Raw genomic sequence first — 14267 nt, 5'->3', positions numbered from 1 at the left:
GCTCATATATAATATTATCTAGCTAACTATAAATTCGAGAGTGTTTGGATGCACATCTAGTAAAAATTGATGCTAAGATAATTATTAACTGCTATTATATGATTGGCTCCATATCCTCTGCAAATCCGTTGAAAACTACCGAGCAAGACCATCGACCTGAGATCCAGTGGCTAGTGATAAAGGTGCGATCAATTTACATGTAACCTCCCGCATTAGCCTTAGTAATTTGTTTTTTTAAATGACCCCCTCCTCTAATCCCCCGTCCAGGCTAGAGTCGCGGGAAGTCAAAGCGATTTCGACGCTGCCGCCGCCGCCACCCGCCTGGTTGTTGTTCGCCCGACAGCTGGAGATGGCGGCCACCCGGCTGCTAGACTCATCTGCTGGAACGACGTCTAGGCCTCGTCATGGCGCGCAGTCCACGATGGGTGTGACGATCGCCACCCAAATAGTGCCCATGACCATTGGTGGTGCCTTCCATGGTTAGTTTCTCCAGCATTTGGACAGATTAAGCCAAACATCCTTGCTACAATGGCACACACCAAACATTGATAGATTAAGCTTGCTCGTTCCTAGACAATGTGCCAGTTTACAAGCAACTGAGATACAACCTGCACTTTCACTCTACTGACACAAGAAGCCGCAGCCATGAATACAGAAGAAGCTACAACCATAAATACAATAGCTCGATCACCACGCTGCGACTACGCCACCTGCAGCCGCCCGCGTTGTGACGCCTTCAGACCGCGGGACAACGACGACCTGGCCGCTTGGATCACAGCGCAGAGCACCGCTCCTCACCGCAGCCATCCGCGGCTGGCGGCGTGATTCCCTGCGCGCCGCAGCCGAGGAGGCCCTGCAGGAAGCGGAGATGATGAGGCTTCCAACGGATGAATCTAGTGGCCGGGCGTCCGCCATCTCCAGCTGCCGGGCGAGCAACAGCCGGGCGGGCGACGGCGGCGGCAGCGTCGAAATCGCTTTGACTTCCCGCGACTCCTGGCCTAGACGCGATGCGACTCTGCCTGGACGGAGGATTAGGGGAATGGGTCATTTGAAAAAAACAAATTACTAAGGCTGATGCAGGAGGTTACATGCAAATTGATTGCACCTCCATCGCCAGCCATTGGATCTCAGATCGATGGTCTTGCTCGGTAGTTTCCAAGGTTGGTTTGCATAGGATATGAAGCTTATATGATTTGATCTAAGGGCCTGTTTGGATTGAAGGAATGTAAAACAAAGGAATGGAAAAAAAACACAGGAATAGAGTTGAGTAAAAAGTGAAAAACTACAGGATTTAAAAAAACACAGGGATAAATACTTTGAGCCGTTTGGATTGCATGAATATATTTGGATCATCACGTTGTCCCTAAACACTACTTCTATCCATTGATGCATACTAACGTGATGCTTTTCACTAGTCATTTAGGACGTTACAGAGTACTTTTTAAATTCATCTTTGGCTACTGGCCGTTCGGAGGGTGACCGTTCTCTCTCCTGAGTCCTGACCATCCTTTATCGTCTTAGCTGATCGTCGTTCCTGAGCCTTTGTGTTCCTCGGACCATCAAACAACAGCGTGCATGGCGGGGCGTGCGAGCGGTGTGACCGGTGCGAGCTCTAGGGGTGGCGGCGGGGCGTGTGAGTGGAGGGGTCGGCGTGAGCGCAAGTGGCCGTGGCAGCATCATGGGCGATCGATCGAGCGCGCGAGCAGCCACCGACGTTGGCGATGTGCACAAGCGGCGAGGCTCGACTGCCCGGGCGTGACGAGCGAGCGTTAAGATTTCCCTTGGTTTCGATTGGATTCTTTTTTTCCTACATTTTGTACAAGATAGGAATCCTTTCATGTGGAATGGTATGCATGATTCCTCCATTCCAAACGCTGAAACTGCTTTCCTTTCCTCTGTTTCAAATTCCTATACTTTTCCTTTGAATTTCCTTCAATCCAAACAAGCCCTAACTAATGAAATATAGTTACAATCTAGAGGTCTAGCTAACAATTAGCTATTTTATTAGCTACATCTGACTAGATCTAAAAGAGAATATCTAACAGAAAGCTATTATCTATGGGATCAAACCTGCGTCCTAATATTACCACGTCCGTATAGAATTTTTGGATACCAAGCCTATATGATTTGATCTAACTAATGAAATATAGTTATAATGTAGAGGTCTAGCTAACAATTAGCTATTTTATTAGCTACATCTGACTAGATCTAAAAGAGAATATCTAACAGAAAGCTATTATCTATAGGATCAAACCTGCGTCCTAAGGGCACTCACAATGCAGACTCTATCATAGAGTCTCAAGTTATTTATTACTTCAAACAATGTGGACTTAGAGTCTAAATAAGACTTGGAGTCTTATTTTTACCTCTTTCTTCAATAAATATATTTTCATATCAGCAAAATACTATAAATAATATGCAATTAATTGTCTTAGACTCTGTGATAGATGTGAGTGCCCTAATATTACCACGTCCGTATAGAATTGTTTTAGAAAACAACAGTGTCACCTGCATCCAAATCCTGTAAAAGCGAGCCAGCCGAGTAAAAGCTCTATGACGGTCAAACACACAAGTGCGCGGACGTACCATTTCTCCGGTCTCCCGTTCCAGGCCGCTTTACGTAGCGTGTTGGTGCCAGCATGCCGGTCGTTGGAGTCTGCGTGCGCGTCCAAGCCTCCTCTGACTTGGACCTGTACGTATAATCTAGTGAAAAACTTTCTTCTCCCAAGTAAGGCCTTGTTTAGATGCATCAAAAACCCAAAACTTTACAAGATTTTCCATCACATCGAATCTTGTGGCACATGCATAAAGCATTAAATATAAATAAAAATAATAACTAATTGCACAGTTTACCTGTAAATCGCGAAATGAATCTTTTAACCCTAGTTACTCTATAATTGGACAATGTTTGTCAAATAAAAACGAAAGTGCTACAGTATCAAAATCCAAAAACTTTTTGCATCTAAACAAGGCCTAAACATTGTTGCTACAAATAGTAGTAGATCGCAAACCTGAACCTTGCCTACTTTTCAGCGTAGAAGCTCGTCGCCCTAAACCACTCAAACTAATGAAGCAGCGTCAGGTGATCAGGTCGACTTTTGGTACTGGGGAAGTGCTCATGAGTCATAATTCCGCCATAAAAAAGTGTAGCAGGAGCGCGATCTTATCGTACTCGTACTGAGCCATATCAGATTAGATCATGGTTATCTCTGACAGAGCTATTTACTCTCTGTAACACTGCCTATGTCCATGATACTCTTGCAGTTTGCGTGTTCATAGTTTCAGGTCATGAAAGATCAGCTCTGCTATGGAGTCTGTAACAAGTCATACATAGACGGGAACCTATTCTAACGGGATTCCATTTCCATATAGTATAATAATAACTTGAACTTGAAACTCAATCCACAGGCATAATGATAGTCTCAACTAATCATTAATGTGTTTCATCATACCTGATCAAGCGCAAAAACCCTTCTTCCAGAATAACAAAATCTAACATATCGTTGATCAGATCATTGGTGGAAAAAGCAGGAGGTGAATCCACAACTCACAGCATAATAACAACGCTGGGCTTAGTTATAGCTGGCAAAAGAGATTTCAGTATTCCATGGAAGTTTGATTTTTTTAGCACTTAAAACCCAACTCAAATGGCCAAACGGGTAATGTTTGGTGGGCTTGCACAGTTGCGCTCCCAGCAAGTACCGACTAAATTTCTTGCTGAGTGGTACTTGATGACCAAGAACACAAGTTTTCCTTCCAGGATACTACTCGAATATATATATACACATATATATAAATATATAAAGATGATATTAATTCAATTGTGATGGCACATATGTGCACTGCAGTGGTTCTTCAATCAGACGGCTATTTTTTCACCAATAGTTTGTTGAACAAACCACAGTACTGGGTTTCCAAGCGCCGGGATCAGGCTAACTGCAACCAATGGGACAGCACAAACAATGACCCAGGGCCAAATGTTGTTTGTCGCCTGCTTTATAGGCACAGGTGGTCTGAACTTCTCAAGCTCTTCACACAGATCTGGGTGATTTTGAAACAGCAGCTGTAACTGGAGAACAAACAGAGAACAATGAGAAAATAGGGGTTCACTCATACTTCAGCAAATGTGGCCAGGGAGAGGATGGTACTCATACCTCTCGGTAGGCATCAAGCTGGGACAATTCCATTCTTCCAAGAATGTCAAATAATGACAAGTACAGCATGTAATCACGGGCCTGTGAAGCAAGGTCATGAGAAGCACGAGTAACTGAGATATTGCTGTGCAAAAATTATTATATGTTACTCTATATCAAAATAGATGAAACAAATATAGAAAAACGTAAGAACTATAGCTGTAGTCATGAACTATGCCAAGCATCATTCAAATGTAAGCATCATACTTGGAGGTTGATGTAAGGTATGGTATTTGGTCCCGATTATATGAGTGCAGCAAAAGGGTCTAATTCAGCATGATCTACAAACTATACTATGAACTTATCTGATATATTAGAAGTGGTCTAAAGTCATTATGGAAGGCTGCAGTTCTGTTCCATTTGAGATCAACAGAAGTTTTGAAATGAGTTTCACAGTCAAAAAGGTCTCTTAGTAGAGTCTCTCTTCCTAATGTACCTTTGCATTCTTAATTAACTCACTCATTTCTTTTCCACTAATTGTTTAAACAACTAGTATAATTTTTTGGGGGCGCTCCAGTGTATATATTTTTGAAAAACTGTGGTTGCAAATCCCAGGCAACGAGCTGACATACTACATAATGAGCAATCACTCATTAGAAAGCTGTTACCTGCAGGGCAGGTTAGCGAGTTACCATGCTGATTGCTATATCTGCTACTCCCTCCATTTCAAATTAGTTCACTTTGGCTTTATCCTAAGTCAAACTTCTCCAACATTGAACAATGCACAACATTTATAATGATAATGAGAAACTAGTTTCATTACAAGCTAGTCAGAACTCCTGCCAACATTTAAAAGAACATTTATCATGGAATATGTCTTGATAGGCCATTTATTTAAACTTGTAGATGTTGTCATATTTTTCTAAAAACTTGTTCAAAGTTAGATAATTTGACTTGGGACAAAGCTAAGTGAACTATAGTATGGGGAATGGAGGGAGTATAAGTTTAAAAAAAACACAAAGTTCAGAAAATTATTGTTCATTCAAAATCCTTGACTCAGGTATCAGCAGGATCTCACAAGTAGGAATACTCGTAAGCCCCACATTTTAGATGGTTTTATTTTTTGATCACAAGGATGGCACACGAGCAGACACCACCACATTGCACAATTCCAAGCTTAGAAACCCACAACTGTGCCTCCAATCACATTAGATTTCCGATAGTTTGTAACTCAGTATACATCCAAACATGAGATGAGATTCAGTATTATATATTGTAAGCGAATCATACCAGCAAAATCATTGCAACTTACTAGACGGGGCAACGACTCAGGATAGGCGTTTTGATCATTCACAGATGAAAATCATGCGATGACATAAGATATTATTAAAACATTCAACTCACCTTCACTTTCTTGACAAATCTGAGGGAGTCTTCAAATGTCAGCTGCTCTGGTTTCGACGTCAAGGCACCAAAGACCACCATCATTCTTGAATCTGCCCTCAACATCTCATTTGCTCTTGGCATTGTACCTCCGTTGCCTATTGAGGTCTGAGCTGCAAAAGAAGAAGAAATTACCATCATTAAAGGATATAGTATCACATCTTTCTCGCAAAATAAGCAGTCTCAGCTAAGACCAACAAACAACTACATTACAATTTGCCTCTGAACTGTGTCAACAGAAAATCAGAACAGCAGCAGCTACCAGGAAGTGCCATTAGGCTTGTAACCAACGTTTTCTATATGATTGGCCAGAGCTAACAGATTAGAGTGGAATTTCAGTACATGCCAACCACAACACCAACCACAATAACAAAAGCACCAACCACGCCTGCTTTCCATTAAGAAGTATATTCAAGAAGTACGGGCAATCGTTTCCATTTTTCTAAAATCAAGAAGTATTTCCCAGACAGAAAAAAGAAGCTCAGGTAAAACGTGTGAAAGAAGTCATTTCGTTAGGATGAACCAATCATCTGACTGACTGAACGTAGTGCCAAACAAGGGTTCAAACGAATTCCATCCAGCCAATAGCAGCCTTGAACATGCCAAGGAACAATTAAAAAGACTGAATGGTATAGCACGAGCTCAGTAATCTGGAAGCAAGACAGATTTTGAACTAGAACGAACTGCAACCGACGATGGCGTAATGATGAATGTCCAAACTAAAGAACAGCAGCACACATACTGAATCGCGATAATAATGATGGCAACATTCTGCTGCCACTGCAGAAGAACGGCCGCTGCATATGTGCATCGAAATGCATTGGGACACGATTCAGAAGGCGCAGGTTACATATCCCCAATCGGAACACAACCACAGTCACCGGCGGAGCCAAGGCCCGGCCACCCTGGGCAGCTGGCAGGCCGGGCTCCCACGGTACAGCAGAGGCGGGAGGGGAGAGGGAGGTGCGTACGCAGGGTCGCCGGCCGGTGCGCGGAGGACGGAGGTGAGGGCTCGAGGCGACTGGCGAGAGGCGGGAGGGGGAGCCGCCGACGCCGCCGCCGAGCCTGGGACTGCCCCTCCGTCACACTCGGAAGATCCGATCCCTGGGACCGAGCCTGAGCGCCACTGATTAGCAATCGGTAGAGGCAATTAGGGTTCTGCGCTCGGCTCTCCTCCCCTCAAGCTTGGAATATTCGAACGGCGGTGGAGTAGTGTGGTGTGGGGTTGGTGGTGTCGAGAGGGAGGGGAAAGGCGAAAGGGGATGGGGGTCGTGGGGAAGACGAAGCGGTGAGGCATCCTTGGACACGGCGCACGTGCAGAAAGCGGTTTTGTTCCATGACATGTGGACCCACCGCGAGTGGGTCGGTGCTGGAGGCCACATGTCAGTGAAACTGAAACCAGGGGAGTGCGGCATGGGATGGTGTACGTGCGTGTTACTACGATTCTTATGAGATACGGCAGTCAACGGAAAGTTGGGGACAGGTCACTCGGATCATGGGCCCAGTAGCTCCACGACATTAGTGACAGGGACACACCACGTACATCCTGGCCCAAGCCCATACGAGGATGAGGATTTGATGGCCCACAATTATGTTTAGTCGTGTCCTTTGTTTCGCGGCCCGCGTGCTCCTAGAGACGGGACGGAAGCACGGCCCACATATATCCTATGGGCTTATGGAGACGTCAGACGTGTACTAATTTAATTGGACTTTTGGCTAAATTAGACTCTAGCTAGACACAAAAAAAAAAGAGCAAAATGCACCGCCGGTCCTTGAACTTGGCCGGCGGTGTCATTTAGGTCCCTAAACTTCTAAAGTGATATTTGTAAGTCTGTAAACTTAGCAGACTGTGTCATTTAGATCCCTGAACATTCAAGGTAATCACCACATGTTCCTAAACTTGGCCAGTGATGTCATTCTAGTCCTTAAACTTTCAAAGTGATCACCACAGGTCTCTAAACTTAGCAAGTGGTATCATCCCTATCCAAACATAGTCTAACCTACTCTATATAAGCTAACATGAATCCAACATGTGTCAATTAATCAATCATTATTTATCTCATATTTATCAGGAAAATATAAATTATATAAAATAATATACATCAATAAAAAACAAATTAAAGTATTAAACTAATTTACAATAACAAATATATTAGCTTTAAACTAAAGTATAAAAATAGTAAAATTAATTAAATATTTGTGTATCATTGATAGTATTACAAAATAATATTAAAATTCCTATAGTATTAAAAGTTTTCTCTATTAAAAGTTACTTCTAATATTAGTATTATTTTAAAACTTTTAATAATGTTATTATAGAAGTAACATTTAATAGTAGTATTATAGTATTAAAACTTTAATAGTAGTATTATGGTATTAAAATATTTAATAATATTTTGATAGTATTAATAACAGAGAAAAGTTAACCTTTAATAGTAGTATTATAGTATTAAAACTTTTAATAGTAGTATTATGGTATTAAAATATTTAATAATAATGTGATAATATTAATAATAGAGAAAACTTACTTTTATAATAACACTATTAAAATTTTAAAAATAATAATAAAATTAGAAGTAACTTTTAATAGAGAAAACTTTTAATACTATATATAGGAATTTTAATATTATTTTGTAATACTATCAATGATATATAAATATTTAATTAATTTTACTATTTTTATACTTCAATTTAAACCTAATATATTTGTTGGTGTAAATTATTTTAACACTTTAATTTATTTTTTGTTGGTATAAATTATTTTATATAATTTATATTTTCATGATAAATATTAGATAAATAATGCTTGATTAATTTACACATAACAACTTATAGAGTAGGTTAGACCATATTTGGACAAGAATGATACCGCTTGCCAAGTTTAGGGACCTGTAGTCATCACCTTGAAAGTTCAGGGACTGGAATGACACCACCGGCCAAGTTTAGGGACATGTGGTGATTACCTTGAAAGTTCAGGGATCTAGATGACACCGTATATCAAGTTTATGGACTCATAGATATCACTTTAGAAGTTTAGAGACCTAAATGACACCGCCAGCCAAGTTCAAGGACCGGCGGTGGATTTTACTCCAAAAAAAATCTAAAATAAAAGACTCTGGCTAATTAGAGACGCTATAAGCTAACCAACACGTGGAGACTGGACTAATTAGCACGTCTGAGTGTCCTCCACATCTGTTAGGTGGTATGTATACGTTCAAATAAACTTATTTAATTATGCATATATTGATTACAGTTGCAGCATCCATACTAAATGGATCACACTCATATACTTATTAAGGATCACAACATATTGAATAGGACCGCCGACAATGGCCAGGTAGTTTGATTAGCGAGTAATAGGCCATGATCTCCTTATGCTAGGGAGGATAAAGCTAATTGTATAACACTAACCCCTCTGGTGTGCTATATTCGTGGCGCCTCGTTGTAATTTTCACTATTTTTCGATCTTAATATAAAGATGCACAAATATTTTTCGTATTCAAGAAAAAAACATATTGAATAGTGTTATAGGGTTTGCCCTAAAATATGGTCAACTTTTTTGAAAACCTCATGCTAATCAGGTTTGCAGCAGGCGTACTATTAGGGACCGTAATAATATTATTTATTTGTAGGTTGTTACTTATAGGATTCTCAAAAATAGGTCATGTGTACTTATGCATACGGATTAGTGTTGTAACATCTATACTACTGATTAGGGGCACAAATAGCGATTAACATTGCTATAGATATATTGATTAAGGCCACAATATGCTTACTAATTATTTTTTTTGAGGAAAATATGCTTACTAATTAGGATTGCAACAACCATACCGAGGAGGGTTATGGTGTTCATTATATCGCCTTTTTAGGATGTTACTTCTTACAATTCTCAAACATGGATCTCGTACACTCGCATACTAATTAGGGCTCCGTTGGGAGAGGTTCACTCTCTGACTCTGCTCCTTGATTCTCCGATAGAGCGATTTCATTGAATTCTGTTAAGATTAATTAGAGTTAATTAATTATTGATCAATGGATAATTAGTGTTAGGATTAGCCTTATCCATAGGTTACGTAGGAATCAAGGATATGCCTGTACGAAGGACATCGTACTCCTTCCGAAGAGACACCGTCAAGGCCAAGACACCGATTCGTAGATTAGGCAGTTACGTTTACCGTAACATAAATACTTGTAATACCTGTACACACGGTTCACCGATCGAATACAATCGTCATTCACTTTTCATTCTTAATACGTTATCACGCACTGTTCGCTCGACAACCGCCGAGACCGTAGGCCGAGAACTTCGCCGGGAAGAGGGAGATCGCCGGAAGATCGTCGGAGCCACTCACCAGGGGTAAGTTTCGCCATGGCTTCGGTTCCTTCTTCGCCTTCGATGAACGCGATGGTGGACACCATCACGAACGCGGTGGAGTCCACGCTCGCCAACCGCAGCATCGCCGGTCCTCCACGCTTCGTCATCCTGAGCGCCGTCCGCCGGGCTCTCCGCGACATCGACGCCGGGCGCGCTCCGGTGCGCCGCTTCAACGGCGTCCGTACGGTCGCCGGAGCCCGACGCTCGTCGCCACGCCGCTACGAGTTCGCCCCGGGAGTCTGCCCCGAGCACGGCGCCACCATCTTCGCGAGGCGCCTTGGGGGAGACTCTCCGCCCCCAATGCCGATCCGCCCGATGCCGAACCGCCCGATGCCGTCGCCGAACGCCTTCACGCTGCCGAAGCCGCCCACATCGTTGATGCCGTCGTCGTCCGTACCCGCGGCGGTTGCTGCACACTGGAATGGAAGCGCCGCTGGAGCACGAGCATGGCCACCGGGCTTCGCCTACGACATCAACGCCGTTCTTCCTCGCGCTTCATCTGCGGCGTCTTCACTGCGCTCCTACGCCGACGTCGCCGCCGCCGCACCACGCCCCATCGGCTCCGGTCGCCCTTCCTCCTCGGTTGAGGGGGAGGACGCACCTCGTCATTAAAGCGACGACGCGCGGCTGGCTGGGGCGTTCCCAGCGTTCCTCTTCAAGGGACGACCGGAACGCGCCCCTGCCGGCCAACCTCCATGGCCGACTCCTCGGGACCATGGACGACTTGATGCGGGGAAGAAGTGTGCGAGGGTGGCAGGCTATGCAGATCCGGCGACTGGAACGGCGAGCGGCGCGGGCGCAACGGCGAATGGCGGACGGCGGCGGCCTGGCCTCTTAACGGCGGCGGCCTGGAGGATGGGGACGGTTAGGATGAAACCCTAACCTGCTCCTTGTACCGGACTGCTGGGCCGCACCAATCCCTGGGCCACGCGAGCGCACGCACGCTTGGCTGACTGGGCTGGTTGGCTGACGGCGGATGGCCTGCTTCTCTCTGTTTGTTTTTTTAGTTTCTATTTTCTGCATAGTCTGAAGATTCGGTACAATTTAAATTTCTGCAATCTGTGGCTTTGTAATGAATTGTATATATGTACCTACATACTATGCTGTGAACGTGATTAATATATTTGTGGTTTGTAATACTTGCCAAGTTTTACTTTATATATTATATATTTGTTTCAATCTATTATTTATTTGTGTTGCAACTTAATTTCTGCGCAACATCAAAATTGTATATTTGTAACGTAAATTTCCTGTTTAAAATATATTGCTGTACTCAACCACCTTCCAGCGATATATTTGTTACAAATATAGTTTAATAATAGAATATAGCATTGTTTATGCCTTGCAAACCACAAGTTAAATCACACGGATAACATATGAGTTGTTTTTACGTTAAATTGTTTTCTGTTATATCTCTGTAGCTTTATAACTTGCAACATTTTTAAATCGTATTCATTATTACAACACACCAACGTTGTATCAAAAACCTATACATATAATTGATTAAATAATAATCACATGTATAGGAATATGTCTACCACTAGAGAATTTGAGGAACTCGCTCTAGATGGAAGCAATTATCCAACTTGGGCATCTGATATAAAGATTGCACTTGCGGCTAGGAAACTTTCCTCAACTATACAAGAACCTCAACAAGGGGTTGTTGTAACGGATCAACAAAATTTTTCTGCTTTAGCATTATTACGCTTTTATATTCATAAGGATTTAAAAGCAGAATATGTTATGCTTGAGAACACCCGGGAATTATGGGTTGCTCTCAAAGAACGCTATGATCAGCAAAAAGAACTAATTTGGCCTGAGGCCAACCACAAATGGAACAATCTACGTTTACAAGATTTCAAAACCGTGGCTGATTATAATCATGCTGTTCATAGAATTTGCTCTCGTTTAAAATTTTGTGAGAAAGAGCCTAATGATGCTGATAAGATAGAGAAGACACTCTCTACTATGCATCCTTCTGATCGAGTTACTCAGCAACAATATAGGGCTCATGGATATACAGTTTATTCCAAGCTTATCCATACATTATCTCAAGCCGAAAAACATGACGAACTTCTTATGAAGAATCATCATAAACATCCCGTTGGATCGGCACCTCTCCCCGAGGTTCATAATGTACAGAAGGATAATAGGAATAAACACAAGTTCCAACGACGCGATCCAAGGAACAAGTTTAATAAGCGCAAGTTCAAGAAAGGCAACAAGTCTCACTTCGACAATAAGAAGAAAGGCTTCGACAATAAAAAGAAAGACAATGCGAAACCCAGGAATGACAGAAGGTGTCATCGTTGTGGGGATTATTCGCATTTAGCCAAGGATTGCAAAACTCCTAAGCACTTGGTTGCATTATATCAAAAGTCATTAAAAGAGACCAAACCAACAGAGGACAAGAAATATGAAACCCATTTCAATCTTGCCTCTGAGGATAAAGAAGTGGGTTGTTCTCGGCAAGCCCCGATTAAGAAAAAGAACACCACTGTTGAGGATCTCCCATCTACTGATAATATGCTCATAGATTTCGGATCTGGAGACATATTTGGAGATCTAGAGTAGTTTGGTCCAGACTTGACAATTTGTGTTGTAATAATAATAGCTATCTTATAGCAGGCTTATACCTTTTGATTGTATATAAATAAATATACTATACTTTGTATATTATTTGATATATATATATATATAATATTTATATACACTTGTTCTTTTGATACGTTATTGTTGCATATTCATTCTTTTAATTTAAAGTATATGACATATAGATGTCGAAAACAAGCAATCCATCGGCGGAAGAATTATGCCTTGTGGACTCTTGTACCACAAACTCTATACTTAGAGAAATTAAATATTTCCAAAATCTTAAGAAAAAAGAAGGAAATATTATGACCATTAATGGTAAAGACACTGTGATAGTTGGCTCTGGACGAGCCACTATTACATTGCCTATGGGTACACAAATAACGATAGAGGATGCATTACTGTATCCTAATTCTACCCGTACCCTTCTAAGTTTTAGAGACATCCGTAAGAACGGTCTACATGCAGAAACACATGTAGACAATAATAAGGAATATCTCCTATTAACCAAACTTACGGGTTATGGCAAACAAATTTGTGAAAAATTCTCTTCACTCCAAACTGGATTGTACTATACATATATAAAACCTGTCCCACATGTTACTTATAAAATAATTTTCCAAGATGTCGATACATTCCGAAATTGGCATGATCGACTTGGGCATCCAGGAATAGGGATGATGAGGAAAATTATTAACAACTCAATAGGTCACGACATGACAAAAGCTAAATTTCCCCAAAATAAAGAATTTTGTTGCACTTCTTGTGCTACTGGGAAATTGATTTTAAGACCATCTTATCTTAAAATCCGAGCTGAACCACTTAAATTTCTTGAACGAATTCAAGGAGACATTTGTGGTCCGATTCAGCCTTCATCGGGGCCGTTCAGATATTTTTTGGTTTTGATAGACGCATCTACTAGATGGTCTCATGTGTCTTTGCTATCGACACGTAACCAAGCCTTCGCTAAAATTATGGCTCAGGTCATAAAATTGAAGGCACATTATCCTGAACACCGGATACAATCTATCCGTATGGACAATGCTGCTGAATTCTCATCCCGTGCATTTAATGATTATTGTATGGCATTGGGAATTCAGGTTAAGCATTCTGTTCCTTATGTCCATACTCAAAATGGACTGGCTGAATCATTGATTAAACGAATTAAGCTTATAGCTAGACCTTTACTCATGAATTGTCAATTGCCTACGTCGTGTTGGGGTCATGCAGTTCTGCACGCTGCAGACTTAATCCAACTCCGACCAACTGCATATCATGATACTTCCCCCTTACAATTAGTACGTGGGAATCCTCCTAGTATTTCCCATTTGCGTAAATTTGGGTGCGCTGTATACGTACCCATCTCACCACCTAAGCGAACATCAATGGGTCCACACAGGAAAGTGGGGATCTATATTGGATATTCCTCTCCGTCAATCATAAAGTACTTAGAACCCTTGACAGGGGATCTTTTTACTGCCCAGTTCGCTGATTGCATATTTAACGAGGATCATTTCCCGACATTAGGGGGAGAATCGTACCGAAATAAATGCCAGGAAATAGAATGGAATGCTGAAAGCATTTCATTTCAAGATCCACGTACTATTGAGACTGAACAACAGGTTCAGAGAATCATTAATTTGCAAAATATTGCAAATAATCTGCCAGACGCTTTCACAGATTATAATGGTGTCACGAAGTCTTATCATCCTGCAAGGAATGTG

At 41.8% G+C, this 14267-nt stretch overlaps 1 protein-coding gene across 3 annotated transcripts; it reads right to left on the bottom strand.

The window, feature by feature from the left end:
- LOC8079087 lies at nt 3556-6881 on the bottom strand. Of its 3 annotated transcripts, none has more exons than XM_002455283.2 (4): nt 6548-6881; nt 5538-5689; nt 4155-4235; nt 3556-4069 (listed from the first exon to the last, which is right to left on the bottom strand). In XM_002455283.2, the coding sequence occupies exons 2-4, from the start codon at nt 5658-5660 to the stop codon at nt 3860-3862; spliced, it is 414 nt and encodes a 137-aa protein (XP_002455328.1). In that variant the 5' UTR covers nt 5661-5689; nt 6548-6881; the 3' UTR covers nt 3556-3859. The 3 variants fall into 3 exon arrangements, with proteins under 3 accessions (XP_002455328.1, XP_021310911.1, XP_021310910.1); XM_021455236.1 differs by having other exon boundaries at nt 5538-5684; nt 6548-6850; XM_021455235.1 differs by lacking the exon at nt 6548-6881 and having other exon boundaries at nt 5538-5717.

This window comes from Sorghum bicolor, chromosome 3 (assembly GCF_000003195.3).
Source record: "Sorghum bicolor cultivar BTx623 chromosome 3, Sorghum_bicolor_NCBIv3, whole genome shotgun sequence".
Classification (NCBI taxonomy): domain Eukaryota; kingdom Viridiplantae; phylum Streptophyta; class Magnoliopsida; order Poales; family Poaceae; genus Sorghum; species Sorghum bicolor.
Note: the sequence above shows the minus strand (reverse complement) of the source record. Positions and strands in the feature narration are given on the sequence as shown.